Genomic DNA, 20,190 nt, shown 5'->3' with positions numbered 1-20,190 from the left:
TCAAGGTTAGTTTCTCATGTGAAGAAAAAGTGATCTTTACTTTTTCTAGCCATTTCTAGTTTCTTTAAATTCTCATAGCCTCAGTGTTTATAGTTATCAAGTTAAACAAGACCTTCATGGCATTTTTTATTCATTTATTTAATAAATATTTAGTGAGCAAGTATCAGTCCCTATTTATATGCTTCTTGGGATATGGTAATGAAACACTGAAGACATTACCCTCAAGGAACATTCTAACCAATGGGACAGAAAAATAATCAGATACATACAGTCTGTAATGTCTCCAGCTAACTGCCTTTGCTTCAGAACTGTCACATGCTGCTGTGATTTAAATTTCCCTACCAAAACTAACATTTAAAGTCAATTGCCATCGTAATATTAAGAGGTGGGCCCTTTAAAATGTAACTAAGTCATGATGGCTCTGATCTCATGGATGAATTCATGATGGTAGAGTAGGAATGGGTTAGTTATCACAGGAGTGGGCTCATGATAAAGGAGTATTTTCAGCAGTTCTCATTCCCTCTCTGTCTCATGCATTCTCCTGTCCTTCCGTCATGGGTTAATGTAGCAGAAGGCCCTTGCCAGATGCCAGTGCCGTGCAGTTGGACTGTCCAGATGCCAGAACTGTGAGCCAAATAAACGTCTGTGGTATTTGGTTATAGCTGCAGAAAACAAAGACATGTGCCCACCTCTAAACCAATCACTGCCAACAAAAACTGGACAGCTATAACTGATCAGTTGTTTCTGTCCAGTAAACTGACAGTAAAACTGATCAGAATTTACCCCAATATCACATGAACACCTGAACAATATCAAGGCCTTCTCAGCAAAGAAGGCAGAAATGGCTGCTTAAGACACAATGCCCAGTATCTCCTTCAGTGCTAGCCTAATTTGAATCTAAACCCTCTGGATCAAGTAAGTATTCAAAATTCCTTTAACAAAGTGGCTAGGAAATCTTATGCCAATAATTACAAAACATGAAGACACATGACATGATTGAGAAACAGTGTATCAGGCTCATTTTTGTTTGTCTTTTTGAGACAGAGTCTTACTCTGTTGCCCAGGCTAGAGTGCACTGGCACAATCTTGGCTGACTGCAAACTATTCCTCCCCAGTTCAAGCAATTCTCATGTCTTAACCTCTGAGTAGCTGGGATTACAAGGGTGTGCCACCACACCTGGCTAATTTTCATATTTTTAGTAGAGACTAGGTTTCACCATGTCGGCCAGGTTGATCTGGAACTCCTGACCTCAAGTGACCCACCCACCTCAGCCTCCCAAAGTGCTGGGATTACAGGTGTGAGCCACCACACGGGCCCAGACTCATTTAAACTAAGAAACATGGCAATAATTTTGTGGGTCCATTTAAATTGAAATATGTAGTCTATAAGATTAGCTACTCAGCAGCAAGTAAGAGAACAAAGACAAATGTCTTCTCTGAGAAGCAGGCTCTGGGCTATGCACAGATTGTTTGAACTCTAGCATGTGAGCCACCTCCTGCCAGCACTCAACAATATCTGTCTTCTCTGGTAGAAAAGCAGGTTCACGGGGAACGATCCAAGATGGCCGATCGCTAACATCCCGGGATTGCAGCTCTCAGGGAAGGCGCGGAGAACTAGAGGACGCCACACTTTCAGACAAAGTCTGGTCGCTCACGGAGCAGAAGATCCCCCAGTGGTGGAAACACACGGGTCGCCAGCGCGACTCTCGTGGTCGGCGCAGCGATTCCGCCGGCACCTCGGCGCGGCAGCTCTCGGAGCAGAGTAAACGGGACGGGTTCCCCTTCTGACCGAGGTTTGGAGCCCTGGGAAGGCAGAGTCGCCTACTACGGAAACAAGAAGGAAGCCCGACAGGAGAATCCTGGGCGGAAAAGCACCATCAGTTTTAACGCCGCTGCTCTGGCCCTGGGAACTAACAACCTGGACGTCCACTCAAGAGACCTAATCTGAAAGTTGGTAACTTCAAAGACGAGAGGAGGATAAATTTACAATGACGGGAAGAAACCAGCGTAAAAAAGCTGAGAATACTCAAAGTCAGAACGCCTCTCCCTCTAAAGATGATCACAGTTCCACATCAACAATGGAACAAGGCTTGATGGAGAACGAGCGCCTCCTGATGACAGAATCACTCTTCAAGGAATGGATAATAACAAAATTCGGTGAGTTAAAAGACCATGTTGTAGCCCAACGTAAAGAAACTAGGAACTTTGACAAAAGGCTTGATGAAATCCTATTGAGAATAGACAACTTAGAGAGGAGTATGAGTGAATTAATGGAACTGAAGAATACAATACAGGAACTCCGAGAAGTATGCACAGGTTTAAACACTCGAATTGTTCAAGCAGAAGAAGGGATATCAGAGGTCAAAGTCCAACTTAATGAAATAAAACGTGAAGAAAAGATTAGAGAAAAAAGGATAAAAAGGAATGAGCAAAGTCTCCAAGAAATGTGGGACTATGTGAAAAGACCAAATTTACGTTTGATAGGTGTACCTGAATGCAACGGAGAGAATGAATCCAAGCTGGAAAATACCCTTCAGGATATTATTCAGGAAAATTTTCCTAAACTAGCAAAGCAGGTCAACATTCAACCCCAGGTAATACAGAGAACACCACAAAGATATTCCTCAAGAAGAGCAACCCCAAGGCACATAATCGTTAGATTCACCAGGGTTGAAACGAAGGAGAGGATACTAAGGGCAGCCAGAGAGAAAGGTCGGATAACCCACAAAGGCAAGCCTATCAGACTTACAGCAGATCTCTCAGCAGAAACTCTACAGGCCAGAAGAGAGTGGGGGCCAATATTCAACATCCTCAAAGAACAGAACCTTCAGCCCAGAATTTCATATCCAGCCAAACTAAGCTTCACAACTGAAGGAAAAATAAAATCTTTTATGAACAAGCAAGAACTCAGAGATTTTATTACCACCAGGCCTGCTTTACAAGAGCTTCTGAAAGAAGCATTACACACAGAAAGAAACAACCAGTATTAGCCTTTCTAAAAATACACCAAAAAGTAAAGAGCACCAACATAAAGAAGAATTTACACCAACACATGGATAAAACAGCCAGTCAACATCAAATGGCAGTAACCCTAAATTTAAATTGACTAAATTCCCAATCAAAAGACACAGCCAAAACCCAATGGCATGTTACATCCAGACCTGTTTCACATGCAAGGATACACAAAGACTCAAAACAAAGGGATGGAGAAAGATTTACCAACCAAATGGAGAGCAAAAATAAATAATAAATAAATAAAAAGCAGGAGTTGCAATTCTTGTATCGGATAAAATAGATTTTAAAGCAACAAAGATATAGTGGTAAAAGGATCAATGCAACAACAAGAGCTAACGATCCTAACACCCAGATAGGAGACTTAGATTCAATGAGACAGAAAATTAATAAGGATATCAAGGACTCGAACTCAGATCCAGAACAAGTAAACTTAATAAATATTTATAGAGCTCTCCACTTCAAGTACACAAAATATACATTCTTGTCAATACCACATCACACCTACCCATTAGTTTAAATGAAACATTGATTGGCCATTATTAATACCCAATTTTTTTCAAAATAAAGCAATATTTCCATTTACTCTCCCTCTTTCTCTTCCTCTTTCTTCCTCTCCTTTACTTATTTTTTTTTTCTTTCCTTCTCTCAAAAAAAAAAAAGAAATCAATTTGTAAACCTCTAGATCCAGGTCGGCAATGTCTCTTTCATTGCTTGATTTCCTTTCTTCCCTTCCCTCCCTCCCTCCCTCCCCGCTTCCTCCCTTCCTTCCTTCCTTCCTTCCTTCATCCCTTCCTTCCTCCCTACCGTCCTTCTTCCCTTCCTTTCTGCCTTCCTCCCCCTCCCCCAAAAAAAAAAAAAAAAAAAGAAAAGCAGGTTCACTCACCTTTAAGTGGCATCACCTTAAAGGTGAAGCACTGTTTTTACTTTAGTAAATAAACTATTAATAAGATAACAGAGTTTTATTCATTAAAGAATATATGCTTTTATGAGAGCACCTGGGGGGAAGGGATGGCTGTGGACACAGCTTCAGCAGACTTAAATGTTCCTGCCTGCTGGCTCTGAAGAGAGCAGCAGTTCTCAAAACACAATGCTTGAGCTCTGCTAAGGGACAGACTGCCTCCTCAATTGGGTCCCTGAACCCTGTGCCTCCTGGTAGGGAGACATCTCCCCGCAGGGGTCCACAGACATACAGGAGAGCTCTGGCTGGCATCTAGCAGGTGCCCCTCTGAGAAGAAGCTTTTAGAGGAAAGAACAGACAGCAGTCTTTGCTGTTCTGCAGCCTTCACTGGTGATACAGGCAAACAGGATCCGGAGTTGACCTCCAGCAAACTCCAACAGACCTGCAGAAAAGGGGCCTGTTAGAAGGAAAAATAACAAACAGAAAGGAAGAGCATCAACAAAAAGGAAACCTCATCTGAAGGTCACCAACATTAAACACCAAAGATAGATAAGTACATGACAAAGGGAAGAAACCAGTGCCAAAAGGCTGAAAATTCCAAAAACAAGAACACCGCTTCTCCTCCAAAGGATCACAACTTCTCACCAGCAAGAGAAAAAACTGGACGAAGAATGAGTTTGACAAATTGAAGTAGGCTTCAGAAGGTGGGCAATAAAAAACTCCTCTGGAGCATGTTCTAACCCAATGCAAGGAAGCTAAGAACCTTGAAAAAAGGTTAGAGGATTGCTAACTAGAATAACCAGTTTAGAAAAGAACATAAATGACCTGATAAAACTGAAAAACACAGCACGAGAACTTCGTGAAGCATACACAATTACCAATAGCCGAATCGATCAAGCAGAAGAAAGGATATCAGAGATTGAAGATCAACTTAATAAAGCATGAAGACAAGATTAGAGAAAAAAAGAATGAAAAGGAACGAACAAAGCCTCCAAGAAATATGGAAATATGTGAAAAGACCAAACCTAGGTTTGATTGGTGTACCTGTCAGTGACAGGGAGAATGGAACCAAGTTGGAAAATACTCTTCAGGATATTATCCAGGATAAGTTCCGCAACCTACCTAAGCAGGCCAACATACAAATTCAGGAAATACAGAGAACACTAGAAAAATACTCCCCGAGAAGAGCAACCCCAAGACACATAATCATCAGATTCATGAAGGTTAAAATGAAGGAAAAATGTTAAGTGTAGCCAGAGAGAAATGTTGGGCTACCCACAAAGGGAAGCCTATCAGATTTACAGCAGATCTCTAGGCAGAAACCCTACAAGCAAGAAGAGAGTAGGGGCCAATATTCAACATTCTTAAAGAAAAGAATTTTCAACCCAGAATTTCATATCCAGCCAAACTAAGCTTCATAAGTTAAGTGGAAAAAAAATCCTTTACAGACAAGCAGATGCTGAGAGATTTTGTCACCACCAGGTCTGCCTAAAAAGAGCTCCTGAAGGAAGCATTAAACATAGAAAGGAACAACCAGTACCAGCCACTGCAAAAACATACCAAATTGTAAAGACCACTGACATTATGAAGAAACCACATCAACTAATGGGCAAAATAACCAGCTAGCAACATAATGACAGAATCAGATTTTACACATAGCAATATTAACCTTAAATGTAAACAGGCTAAATGCCCCAATTAAAAGACACAGACTGGCAAATTGGATAAAGAGTCAAGACCTGTCCATGTACTGTGTTCAGGAGACCCATCTTACTTGCAAACACACACATGGGCACAGAATAAAGGAATGGAAAAATATTTAACAAGCAAATGGAAAGCAGAAAGGAAAAAAAAGCAGGAGTTGCAATCCTAGTCTCTGATAATACAGACATTAAACCAACACAGATCAAAAGAGACAAAAAGGGCATTATATAATGGTAACAAGATCAATGCAACAAGAAAAGCTAACTATCCTAAATATATGCACCCAGTTCAGGACCACCCAGATTCATAAAGCAAGTTCTTAGAGACCTGCAAGAGACTTAGACTCCCACACAATAATAGTGGGAAACTTTAACACTCCACTGTCAATATTAGATCAGTGAGACAGAAAAGTAACAAGGATATTCAGGACTTGAACTCAGCTCTGGAACAGACAGACCTAATAGATGTCTACAGAACCCTCCCCACCAAATATACAGAATATGCATTCTTCTCAGCACTACATCACACTTATTCTAAAATTGACTTCATAATTGGAAATAAAACACTCCTTAGCAAATGAGAAAGAACAGAGATCATAACAACCAGTCTCTCAGACCACAGTGCAGTCAAATTAAAACTCAGGATTGAGAAACTGACTCAAAACCACACAACTACATGGAAACTGAACAGCCTGCTCCTAAATAACTACTGGGTAAATGACAAAATTAAGGCAGAAATAAATAACTTCTTTGAAACCAGTAAGAACAAAGACACAACATAACAGAATCTCTGGGACACAGCTAAAGCAGTGTTTACAGGAAAATTTATAGCACTAAAGGTCTACAAGAAAAAGCAGGAAAGATCAAAATCACCCTAACATCACAATTAAAAGAACTAGAGAAGCAAGAGCAAACAAATTCAAACATTAGCAGAACACAAGAAATAACTAAGATTAGAGCAGAACTGAAGGATACAGAGACACAAAAACCCTTCCAAAAAATCTATGAAGCCAGGAGCTGGTATTTTTGAAAAGATCAAGAAAATAGATACATACTCCACTAGCCAGATTAATAAAGAAGAAAAGAGAGAAGAATCAAACAGATACAATAAAAAAATGATAAAAGGGATATCCCCACTGATCCCAGAGTAATAAACACTACCATCAAAGAATACTATAAATACCTCTACACAAATGAACTAGAAAATCTAGAAGACATGGGTAAATTTCTAGACACACATACTATCCCAAGTCTAAACCAAGAAGAAGTCTAATCCCTAAATAGACCAATAACAAGTTCTGAAATTGAGGCAGTAATTAATTGCCTTCCAACCAAAAAAATCCCAGGACCAGATGGATTCACAGCTGAATTCTACCAGAGATACACAGAGGAGCTAGTACCATTCCTTCTGTACTGTTCCAAACAATAGAAGAAGGAGGACTCCTCCCTAACTCATTTTATGAGACCAAAACCTGGCAGAGACACGGTAACAACAACAAAATTTCAGGTCAGTATCCTTGATGACCATCAATGCAAAACTCCCCAATAAAACACTGGCAAACCAAATCCAGCAACTTATCCACCAAGATCAAGTTGGCATCATCCCTGGGATTCAAGGCTGGTTTGACATACGCAAATCAATAAATGTAATTCATCACATCAACTGAACCAATGACAAAAACCACATGACTATCTCAGTAGATGCAGAAAAGGCCTTCAATAAAATTCAACACCCCTTCATACTAAAAACTCTCAATAAACTAGATATTGATGGAACTTATCTCAAAATGATAAGAGCTATTTATGACAAACCCACGGCCAGTATTATACTGAATGGGCAAAACTGGAAGTATTCACTTTATAAACCAGCACAAGGATACTGTCTCTCATCACTCCCATTCAACATAGTATTGGAAGTTCTGAACAGGGCAATTGGGCAAGAGAAAAAAATAAGGGGTATTCAAATAGGAAGAGAGGAAGTCAAATTGTCTGTTTGCAGATGACATGATTGTGTGTTTAGAAAACCCTATCATCTCTGCCCAAAATCTCCTTAAGCTGATAAGCAACTTCAGCCAATTCCTAGGATAAAAAAATCAATGTGCAAAAATCACAAGCATTCATATACACCAGTAACAGCCAAATCATGAGTGAACTGCCATTCACAACTGCTACAAAGAGAATAAAATACCTAGTAATACAACTAACAAGTGCAGAACCCTTCAAGGAGAACTACAAACCACTGCTCAAGGGATAAGAGAGGACACAGATGGAAAAACATTCTATGCTCATTGTTAGGAAGAATCAATATCACGAAAATGCCATACTGCCCAAAGTAATTTATATATTCAATACTGTCCCCATCAAGCTACCTTTGACTTTCTTCACATAATTGGAAAAAAGACACCTTAAACTTCATATTGAACCAAAAAGAGCCCACAAAATCCTAAGCAAAAAGGGAAAACAAACTGGAGGCATCACACTACCTGACTTCAAACTATACTAGAGGGCTATAATAATCAAAACATCATGGTACTGGTACCAAAACAGATATATAGACCAATGGAACAGAACAGAGGCCTCAAAAATGACACCACACATCTACAACCACCTATCTTTGACAAACATGACTAAAACAAGCAATGGGAAAAGGATTCCCTGTTTAATAAATGGTATTGGAAAAATTGGCTAGCCATATGCAGAAACCTAAAACTGGACCCCTTCCTTACACGTTATACAAAAATTAACTCAAAATGGATTAAAGACTTAAACGTAAGACCTAAAACCATAAAAACCCTAGAAGAAAACCTAGGGCATAGGTTTTCTTCTATCCCATTCAGGGCATAGGCATGGGCAAAGACTTCATAACTAAAACACCAAAGGCAATGGCAGCAAAGCCAAAATTGACAAACGGGATGTAATTAAACTAAGGAGCTACTGCACAGCAAAAGAAACTATCATCAAAAAGTGGGTGAATAATATGAACTAATACTTCTCAAAAGAAGACATTTTTGCAGCCAAAAACATGAAAAAAAAGCTCATCATCACTGGTCATTAGAGAAATACAAATCAAACCCACAGTGAGATACCAACTCACGCCAGTTAGAATGGCAGTCATTATAAAGTCAGGAAACAACAGATGCTGGAGAGGATGTGGAGAAAGGGGAATGCTTTTACACTGTTGGTGGGAGTATAAATTAATTCAACCATTGTGGAAGACAGTGTGGAGATTCCTCAAGGATCTAGAACTAGAAATACCATATATACCCAGCATTACTGGGTATATACCTATAGGATTATAAATCATTCTACTATAAAGATGTGCACACATATGTTCATTGTGTCACTGTTCACAACAACAAAGACTTGAACCAACCCAAATGCCCATCAGTGATAGACTGGATGAAGAAAATGTGGCACGTATATACACCATCAAATACTATGTAGCCATAAAAAAGAATGAGTTCATATCCTTTGCAGGGACATGGAGGAAGCTAGAAACCATCATTCTCAGCAAACTAACACAGGAACAGAAAACCAAACACTGCATGTTGTCACTCATAAGTGGGTGTGGAACAATGAGAACACATGGACACAGGGAGGGGAACATCACACACTGCATCCTGTCAGAGTGGTGGGCTAGAGAGGGATGGAGAAATACCTAATGTAGATGATGGGTTGATGGGTGCAGCAAACCACCATGGCACATGTACACCTGCATAACACACCTGCACATTCTGCACATGTAACCCAGAACTTAAAGTATAATTTTTAAAAAATTAGTCGGGCGCAGTGGCTCACACGTGTAAGCCCAGCACTTTGGGATATCAAGTCAGGCAGATCACGAGATCAGGAAATCGAGACTATCCTGGCCCCGTCGCTACTAAAAATACAAAAAAATTGGCTGGGCATGGTGGCACATGCCTGTAGTCCCAGCTATTCGGGAGGCTGAGGCAGAAGAATTGATTGAACCTGGGAAGCGGAGATTGCAGTGAACCAAGATCACACCACTGCACTACAGCCTGGGCCACAGCGTGAGACTCCTCACAAAAAAAAAAAAAAAAAAAAATTAAAAACAAAACCATATAAATTTTAACAATGAAAAAAGATAAATCTGCAAAGGATACACTTAAAATGTATGTGCTTTTTGTGTGTAAAGTATATATCCATTTAAAAAGTTAAAAAGAACAAAAATTGAATTTCTCAAATGGAAAGATTTTTGTGGGAGTGGAATTTTAAGGAATCTTTATATAAGTGTTTTTAATGTATGAATTAGAGTAATATAAAAACATTTTACTAATTCAAAGTCAATATAATACACCAGAAAAAAAATATATGCTTTTAAGCTTTTTATAGTGCTATTGCCATTCTTAGTTGAGCATAGATTGAATATTCAATGTGTTTTTAATACTATTAATACATAATAATTAGTATTAGCAGTTAGAAGGTATAAAATCACTATAATCCCACCACCTAGTTCTATTTTGCTCTATATCCTTCCAGATTTTTTCCTATTCGTACATATAGAGAAATGCAAATAGTATGGGTATGGTTCTCATGTGTGTACACATGTAAATACATGTTTGTTCATGTATGTATGCATGTATATGATTTTAAAGCATTTCTAACCTAACAGTGTGTGTGTATAATCTTTTCATATCAGTATGTATCTTTATTGGCATTTCTATTGTACTATTTCAAAATAGAGGCATTATAATAGTAATAATTATTTATCAAAAGTTTAATCTGTTCTAGGGGACTGTGCAAAGTGTTTTATATGCATTATTTATTTGATTTTCATCACAACCAAAAGAGTAGGTACTATTATTCCCATTTTATAGATAAAGAAATTGATACTAAGAAAAATGAAATAATGTGCCCAGGCTTACCAACCACCATACAGAAGTGCCATCATTAAAACTTATTGCCTCTGTATTTGGGTCCTAGGCTCTTACTAATCATTCCTAATTTTTTCACAAATCCCCTACTGTTAGTATGCCAGTTTTTTTTTTTTTTTTTCAGTTTCTTCTATAATATGTAAGTAGCAGGAAGTTTATTTTTTTCTCATACATCTTTGCTTATTAAGTATTCAGTTATCTCTATAGGATAATTCATTCAAATGCAAGGATTTTAAAAATATATATACATATTCAGTTTTAATTATATTCTTAAAGGTTCTTTTAGGTAGGTGCAAATAAACAGAAATTTTCTCTATTAGTCTAAAACCAGATTTCTATGTTTCTATGATTTACCAATGAATGTTTAATCATCAAATGGTGAATACACTAATTAATTCATGAAATAATTGTTAAACAACTGCCTCTCTACCATGGGCAGTTATAGGTGCTAGGAACAGTGAGGAGAACAAAGTAGACAAAAATCTTTGCTCTAATGAAGCTTACATTTTATGTGAGGAGTCAGACAGTAAACATATATAAGGTTTAATAAGTAAAATTAAATGAGACAACATATGTAAAGTGCTTAGCCTAATGCCTAGCACATCATAATATAATGACTGACTACTATTTACCCTTTAAGACTCAATTCAAATACAGCTGCCTTAGGAATTCTGTGGCCCATCTCCTCTTCAAGTTGGGTGTTCTCACTTTCCTCACTACTCATGGGCCATCTCTTTATCATAGCACACCATATTAGAATTCTCATTCACTTGACTGCTTCATTCAGGAAACCAGAACTTCCTAACTGGTGTACCAGGAACAGTATATCACAAGATAGTAACAGCTGGAAATGTTACTCAAAATCATTTTTCAGCCATTACAAAGGTTACGGGAATTGAAATAGTATTTGACCATTCTGTGTATGACTCTGCCTTTATCACCTTTCTTAAGTTGAGTCATCATCTTTGGTTTTTTAGAAATAATTTTAGTACTCATTCTTTTATAGCATACAATTTTTATGCTGAAACAACACCCATCACCACAGCATGTTCTGTGAGGCCTCTTCCTGAGCTTTCTGCAAATGGTCTGCATAGTTCTTTGTTCACTGATGATATCATCAAAGATGTTCTACATTTAAAATAGATTGCCTCTGATTTAATTTGCTTTTATCTTTGCATGTTTTTCAACTAATGTGGGTAAGATAGTGGGATTTTTTAGCATTGTTATAGGTAATGGGTGTTTTCATATAAAACATGAGTGTTAATTCTATCCATTTTCATTTGCCTGGTTGTTACTGCCTTTTAATGTAAACAATTAGCTAAATCTGATTCTTGTTGTAATTTCTTTTCATGATTATATCAAATAAAGGCGACACAATTAATTGTTTTCCCAAGCTCAATATGAAGGCACTGCACTACACTCTACGAAGATAGGGACTGTGTCTTTAATCGCTACCTCCCCAGGTCTTAAGACAGCAGCCAACACAGAAAGGACTCAGTACTTCATTGTCTCTACTTTATATGTATGTGTTTATTTGTGGAATGAACTACTACAAATTATAAAATGATAAAGGCCATAGAGAATTACAAATAGAATTATAGGGTGTTAACAGAAGAAAAATATACATATTTATTGAACTCTTTCTGTGCATGGGGCACTATACTATGTTGAATGCTTTAAATGTACTTTATTTAATTCTGAAAGTAACCACCTTACAAATACCTTGTGGCAAAGTTTAATGCATTAAAAAAAGTGCCAACTTCATTTTTAGCTTCTTTACCAATTGTCATACCTGGGCGTTAGAAAATGGTTCATTCATCTGGAACCTTTTAGAATGTGAGGTCAACTCAGAGCCAGGATGAACCATTATTTTCTGGATATAGAGAATGAAAGCTATGAATTACTCTAACAATCCAAGATGCCTCTTACTTTTATAGAGAAATGTTATACAAATGTTCTTGATTTTCAAGATTACCTGTTAAAAAATAATTAATTCTTGTTTTCCATTTGCTTCATGTCAATTTTAGATTACAAAACTCTTAGAAGAATTGAGAGAAGCCAGAGAAAACCATACACCAGAGATGAAACATTTCATGGGCTTAGAAATGAAAATTAAGCAGATGGAAATGAGACATGTACAAAGAGAACAGGAACTTCAACAGGTAAAGTAAATCACGTTTACATATTTATATAGGTCTTTACTTTTAAGTGCCTTTAATTTGCTACAGTTTTGTCATCCCTAGCAAAAATTATCACTTAAAGTGTTTCCAGTATATTTTGATCTTGTTAAAAATGTAATAAATTTATAACTTTTACTAGAAAATGAGATTTTATATCTCAAGTGCTTGGCGATTGGCATCCTTATATCTGGAAAAAAAGAAAAAGCTTGTATCGTGTTCTTAATTATTGATAGGCTCCTAAAAAGTTACACATCTTAACCTGGGAACAAGGCATGGTGTGCCATATTCAAGTCATTTCAGCAAATGTTTATAAGAAATAAATGTTTTAATATGATTATTTAAAATATTATATAGCTAGCACTAGTAATATTACTATACACTTAATTACAAACAGATAAATTAATAGAAATTAAAATAGCAGATGTGAGGGCATGATATGTTTTTAGGCACTTGCCTTGGTGCTGAAATTTAACTTTGTTTGAACAGTGTTATTAGTCTGCTTGGGCTGACATAACAAAGTATCATAAATTGGGTGGCTAACCAGGAGAAATTTATTCTCACAGTTCTGTAGGCCGGAAGTCCCAAATTGAGGTTTTGATCAATTAGGTTTCTGGTGAGGGCTCTCTTTCCAGCTTTCACTTAGCCACCTTTTTTCTCATTCTAACATCATCTTTCCTCAGTGTATGTGTGCAAAGGAGAGGGAGAGGGGTGAGAGATCTCTTTGGCGTCTCTTCTTATGAAAACACTAATTCCTACCAAATCAAGTCCCCAACCTTATGATCTCATTTAACCTTACTCCAAATACAGCCACTTTGAGGGTTAGGACTTCAACATATGAATTTGTGGGGGACACAGACATTCAGTCCCTAACACCGTTGGGATTTTTATACTCGTTGGGAGACAGAAAATGCTGCATCCATGCAGAGCATTATGTTTCACATGAGTTCCCCCAAAGAAACCCCAGGTTTGCCTACTTTAAGACCATGAATTGTTCCTCACCTGCCACTATGAACTATAACTTCAATGTGGAATTTTTGTATTTGCAGATAATACAGCAAACCCACCAAGTAGTAGAAACTGAGCAAAACAAAGAAGTTGAAAAATGGAAAAGACTGGCACAGTTAAAGAATCGTGAGCTGGAGAAGTTCCGCACAGAATTAGACTCAATATTAGATGTTCTCCGAGAGCTGCAGCGGCAAGGGGTGGTTGTGCCAGTTGCTTTTGAAGATGAAATGAATGCACCAGAGTATTAACTAGAAACTCAGATTTCATAATGACCTTAGGCCTTAAAAGGCCTAAAGATGGATGGGATTGTGCCACTGTCAGGACAGCTTATGAAAAACAAGTGTTCCAGTATGTTTCCAGAAAGCAAACCACCAAAGCAACATTGCAAAATAAATTGCCTTATACCAATAAGAAAAAGAAAGTGTCATTGTGTGTTTTACTGAAAATCATTAATCAGTCACATTTTGAGTGATTTATGGACAAGTTCCTTTCTGTCAGAGAAAGTCTCACTTGTATGCTATAAATAGAAAAGAAAATTGAACATACTCTGTCACATTATTATTGATAATGTGGGGTTTTTATTTTTATTTTAGATCCAGGGGGTATATGTGCTTGTTGCAATGTGGGTGTATTAAATAATGTTGGGAATTGAGCTTCTAGTGTAGCCATCTCTGAAATACTAAACATTGTACCCAATAGGTAATTTTTCAGCCCTCACTACCCCTCACACTCTTTCCTCTTTTGGAGTCCCCAATGTCTATTATCTCCATCTTTATGCCTATGTGTGCCTGTTGTTTTAGCTCACATAGGAAAATGGCCTCCAGCTCCATCCATGTTGCTGCAAATGACATTATTACATTCTTTTTTATGGTTGCATAATACCCCATGATGTATATATACCACATTTTCTTTAGACAATTGTTGGATACTTAGGTTGATTCCATGACTTTGCTATTGTAAATATTTCAGCACTAAACATACATGTGCAGGTATCTTTTTATATAAAGATTTCTGTTCCTTTGGGTAGATTCCCAGTAGTGAGATAGCTGGGTTGAATGGTAGTTCTATTTTTAGTTCTTTGAGAAATCTCCGTACTGCTTTCTATAGAGGCTGAATTAATTTATATTCCCACAAACAGAATATTCATGCTCCCTTTTCTCCACATTCACACCATCATCTGTTATTTTGTGACTTTTTAATAACCATTGTGACTGGTATAAGATGATATCTCAGTGTGGTTTTTGTATTTCTATAATGATGAGCATTTTTCATGTGTTTGTTGATCAGTTGTATTTATTTTGATAAATGTCTGTTCATGGCCTTTGCCCAGTTTTTAATAGGATTGTTTGGAGTTTTTTCTTAATTGTTTTAGTTCCTTGTAGATGCTGAATATTAGTCCTGTCTCAGAGAAATAATTTGCATATATTTTCCCCCATTATGTAGGCTGTTTATTCAGTTGATTATTTATTTTGCTGTACAGAAATCTTTAATTTTAATTCAGTCCCATTTATTATTCATTTTGTTAAATTTGCTTTTAGGGTCTTCATTGTGAATTTTTTGCCAAGGCCAAAATCCAGAAGAGTTTTTCCTAGGTTTTCTTCTAACATTATTAAGTCTTACATTTAGGTCTTTAATCCATGTTGCATTAATTTTTGTATATAATGAGAGGTAAGAATCTAGTTGTATTCTTCTGCATATGGTGAGTCGGTTTTCTCAGCACCATTTATTAAATAGAGTATTCCTTTCCCCAGTGTATATTTTTGTAAAAAGACGATAGTGTCCACTCTCACCACTCCTATTCAACACAGTATTGGCAGTCATAGCCAGAGAAATCAGACAAGAGAAAGAAAAGACATCCAAATTAGAAAAGAGAAAGTCAGATCAGTTAGTTGTAGGTATGTGGCTTTATTTCTGAGTTCTCTATTCTGTTCCATTGATCTATGTCTATTTTTGTACCACTACCATGCTGTTTTAGTTACTGGAATTGTATTGAAGTCAAGCAATGTGATGCCTCCCGATTTGTTCTTTTTTGCTCAGGAGTTCTTTGGCTATTTAGGCTTTTTTTTTCTGAGGGTGGGGGCAGGGGTTTCAGTGTGAACTTTAGGATTGTTTATTCCAATTCTTTGAAAAAAATGTGGTAATAGGAATTACATCAAATCTGTAGATTGCTTTGGGCAATATGGTCATTTAAAACAATCGTGTTGGTTGTTCAATTCATAAGCATGGGATGTTTTTTCATTTGCTTGTGTCTTCTGCAATTTCTTTGTTCCGTGTTTTGTAGTTCTCTTTTACCTCCTTGGTTAAGAGTATTCCTAAGTACTGTAGGGGAGGGAGGGGGCTGGCTATCGTAAATGGGATTGAGTTATTAATTTGGTTCTCAACTTGAATGTTACAGTGAATAAAGATGCCACTGGTTTTTATATATTGATTTTGTATCCTGAAACTTTACGGAACTCACTTAACAAGCCTTCTGGAAGAGTCTTTAGGATTTTCTAGGTATACAGTCATGTCATTAGCAAGACAGATGATTGGACTTTCTCTTTTCTAATTTGGATGTCTTTTCTTTCTCTTGTCTGATTTCTCTGGCTATGACTGCCAATACTATGTTGAATAGGAGTGGTGAGAGTGGACACTATCGTCTTTTTTTCCAGTTCTTAGGGAAATACATTCAACTTTAACCCATGTATTATGATGTTGGCTATAGGTTTGTAACATATGGCTTTTATTATTGGACTTATGTTCCTTCAAAGCCTAGTTTGTTGAGGGTGTTTATCATTAAGAGATGTTAGATTTTATCTAGTGTTTTTTCTGCATCTATTGAGATGATCATATAGTTTTTGTTCTTAGTTTTGTTTGTGTGATGAATCACATTTATTGATTTGTGTATGTTGAACCATCCTTCCATACCTAGAATAAAGCACATTTGATCATGATGTATTATTTTTTTGATGTGCTGTTGCATTTGGTTTGCTAGGATTTTGCTTGATGATTTTTACATCTATGTTCATCAGGAAGATTGGTCTGTAGTTCTTTTTTTCTTGTATCCTTGACTAATTTTTGGTATCACAGTGAAACTCTTATTTGTAGAATGCGTTAGGGAGGCTTCCTTTTTCAGTAAGAGTGATGCTAGCTCTTTGTATATCTGGTAGAATTTCACTGTGAAACCATGTGATCCTGGGCTTTTTGTTGTTTTTGGAAGATGTTTTATTACCAGTTTCATTTCTTTACTCATTATTGGTTAACCTAGCTAAAAGTCTGTCAATTTTGTTTATTCTTAAGAAAGTAGACCGATAGCAATACAATAATAGTAAGAGACTTCAATGAAACAACTTTTGGCTGTATTGATCCTCTGTCATTGTTTGGTCTCATTTACTTCTGCTTTGGTCTTTGTTATTTCTTATCTTCTTAGAGATTTGAATTTGGTTTGTTCTTGTTTTTCTAGTCCCTTGAGGTGTGATACTAGGTTGCTAATTTGAGATATTTCTGTCCTTTTGTGGAGGCATTTATTCTGTAAACGTTCCTCTTAGCCTTACTTTTGCTTTATCCAGGGCTTTTGGTATGTTATGTCTCTGTTTTCATTTATTTCAAAGAATTTTTCTTATTTCTCCCATAATTTCATTGTTTACCCAGAAGTCATTCAGGAGCAAGTTGTTTAGTTTTCATGTACTTGTGCAGATTTTGTCTGTTTTTGAGACAGTGTCTTGCTCTGTCACCCAGCCCAGTGTGCTATGGTGCAATTTTGGCTCACTGCAACCTTTGCCTCCTGGGTTCAAGTGATTCTCCTGTCTCAGCCTCCAAGTAGATGAAATTACAGATGCATGCCACCACACCCGGCTAACTTTTTGTGTTTTTAGTAGAGACAAGGTTTCACCATGTTGGCCAGGCTGGTCTTGAACTATTGATCTCAGGTGATCCACCTGCCTTGGTCTTCCAAAGTGCTAGGATTACAGGCATGAGCCACTGTGCCCGACTACACGTGCAGTTTTGAGACTTCCTCTTGGTATTGATTTCTAATTTCATTCCACTGTGGTATAGGAAGATACTTAATATGCTTTTGATTTTTTTGAATTTATTGAGACCTGCTTTATGGCCAAGAATATGGTCGATTTTGGAGAATGTTCCACATGCAGATGAGAAGAATGTATATTCTGAGATTGTTGGGTAGAATGTTCTGCAAATGTCTATTAGGTTCATTTGGTTTATATACCAGTTTAAGTCCAGAGTTTCTTTGCTTATTTTCTGCCTCAATCTGTCTAGTAATGTCAGTGGGGTATTGAAGTCTCTTACTATTATTGTATTGCTATCGGTCTGTTTTCTTAAGTCCAGTAGTATTTGTTTTATGAATCTGAGTGTTCTGGTGTTGGGTGCATATATATTTAGGATAGTTAAATCTTATCATTATATAGAATATCCTTGTCTTTTTTTTTTTAACTGTTGTTAATTTAAAGACTGTTTAAGAATGGCTATTCCTGCTTGCTTTTGTTTCTCATTTGTGTGAAAGGCCTTTTCTTATCCTTTTGAGTCTTTAGCAAGTAGATGGGTCTCTTATGGACAGCAGAAGGTTGAGGGGGTTTTTTTTGTCATCCATTTCGGTGCTCTGTACCTTAAATTTAAGTGGGGCATTTAGGCCACTTATTAATAAATTCAAGGTTAATATTGATACGTGAGGTTTTATTCCTGCCAGTGATGCTAGTTGGTTTGAAGTTTCAATTGTGTAACTGCTTTATAGGGCCTGTGAGCTTTGTTCTTACACCCTTTTATGATGGTGAGTATCATCCTGCTGTGTTGTGTCATACAGGGTATTGCTCTGCCTTCTGGCCTCTGCAGTTGTCAGTTGTACTGGTGTTCCTGTTTGGGTCAGCCTGACCTCAGGCCCCAGGGCAGTTGTCAGGTGCCAGCAGTGTTGGACTGGGCTAGATAGTTCACCAGTTCTCAGGCCCCACTCTATTTAAAACATCGTGAAGGGACTGTACTAGGGTTGGGCCATCCCCGAGTTCAGTTGCTGGCTGTGATGGAGAAGGGCAGGCAGGCTCCTGGGTCACCAGCAGAACTGTAAGGTGGGGACAGGCAAAACTGAAGCAGTTCGAGTCCAAAGGCAGATCACAGGCCTGTAGGGTTTGGACTCTGAGAAGGACTCTGGGCTGCAACTGAAATAATCAGGTAAAAGCAGGGCTGCCACGCTGTATGCCTCTCACTGGGGAGGGCAGATCTCAGCTGTGGCAGTGGAGCCTTTCCCTCCTACAGAGGCAGCACTGGATTTCACTCTTGGGGATACATGAAAGTCCTCCCAGCTCCCTTTCTGGCCCTGTGGCAGTAGGAGCATAGGTAGCCATAGCCTCTGAGAGTTAGATTCTTAGAGGAATGCCAAGCCACAACCATACTGTTAAGGCAGAAGTGGTGCAGCTGTGTTGGGGGACTATCCCCAAAGCAGGCAATCTCTGTTTGGTGGGGAGCAGTGGAGGAAGAGAGTGATGCAGTGCATGGCCTGGCCCCTCCTGTACTGCAGCTGGGGTGTCTGTGTTGGGGGCATGCAAAAGTACCCAGCCTCTTCATTCTCTCCCTAGCCTGGGGATGCTAGGGGTGGAGATGGCAGCAGCTGTGACTGCAGAGGGCCCTCTGGGAGTTGAGCTCTCGGAGAATGCTGGGCCATGGCTGCAGTGTTCAAGTAAGGGCAGGGTAGCTGTGCTGGGGTAGTGGGGAGCAGTGGAAGTGGGGAGTCGTGTGCACAGTTAGCCTACTGCTCCTCCATGTACCACTGCTGCGGTATCTGTGCTGGAGTCACAGGTAAGTGCCCAGCCCCCCCATTACACACGTGGCCTGGGGCAGCAGGGGTGACTGCAAAGGGCTTAGCAGCAGCTACTTGGAGTTCAGGTGGGGGCGGGGCTGCTGTGCTGGGGGCCTGAAGCAGGCAAGTACTGTAGTGCATAGTGTCGATGCCCCTTTGTATGGTGGCTGCAGCTGCATGCAGTATCTAGTCTTGGGGGTGAAAGTGCCTTGCCTCCCTCCTCAGTGGGGCAGTGGCACCTGGTGCTGGGCTTCTCAGGCATCAGAAGCCTGTGGGATTCCACACGGCTTGAGCAGTGTCTGCACAGTCTTCCAGCAGCTCTCCATGTTAGTCTGGAGGCCCAGGGCTCACACTGGAGCACCACTGTGCTCACATTCCTTTACCCATTTCCCTAAGAACTTGGAGCTGTATTTGTCAAAGAGAAAATTAAGAATATGCGCTTCCTCGAGTTATGGTTCAAGATTGCTAACTAGAGCAGCTAGTGAGTGCTTGTTTGATGGTGAGGAACAAAAATAGCCAGTAAATACTAACACTTCAAGATCATCATCTAAGTGAGCATGCTGGGATTCACCAGAGAAGTGATGGGCCCTGCCGAGAGCAGAGGAGAGCAGATCCGGAAGCCTGCTGAGCTGGGACTAGTGTGGAGCCAGGAGAGGTTTCCTAAAGTGAGTAAAAGACCCCCGGGATCCATACTTCCATAATGGACCTT

At 38.6% G+C, this 20,190-nt stretch overlaps 1 protein-coding gene across 15 annotated transcripts in view; it reads left to right on the top strand.

Annotated features, from left to right (window-relative positions):
• Positions 1–14,117, top strand: part of CEP162 (centrosomal protein 162) — a 116,883-nt gene extending 102,766 nt beyond the window's left edge. For 13 of the 15 annotated variants that reach the window (XM_078369707.1, XM_035296242.3, XM_078369709.1 and 10 more), the window contains 2 exons: positions 12,539–12,673; positions 13,738–14,117. In XM_078369707.1, coding sequence (XP_078225833.1) covers positions 12,539–12,673; positions 13,738–13,944 — 342 coding nt within the window. In that variant the 3' untranslated portion in view covers positions 13,945–14,117. Of the gene's footprint in view, positions 1–1,532; positions 2,158–12,538; positions 12,674–13,737 lie in introns of those variants that run through there. The other 2 variants (XR_004741909.3, XM_078369706.1) reach the window with 2 other exon arrangements.
• The last annotated feature ends 6,073 nt before the right edge of the window (positions 14,118–20,190 follow it).

The sequence above is a fragment of the Callithrix jacchus genome, chromosome 4 (genome assembly GCF_049354715.1).
Source record: "Callithrix jacchus isolate 240 chromosome 4, calJac240_pri, whole genome shotgun sequence".
NCBI lineage: Eukaryota > Metazoa > Chordata > Mammalia > Primates > Cebidae > Callithrix > Callithrix jacchus.
This window is presented reverse-complemented; position numbering and strand designations above follow the sequence as displayed.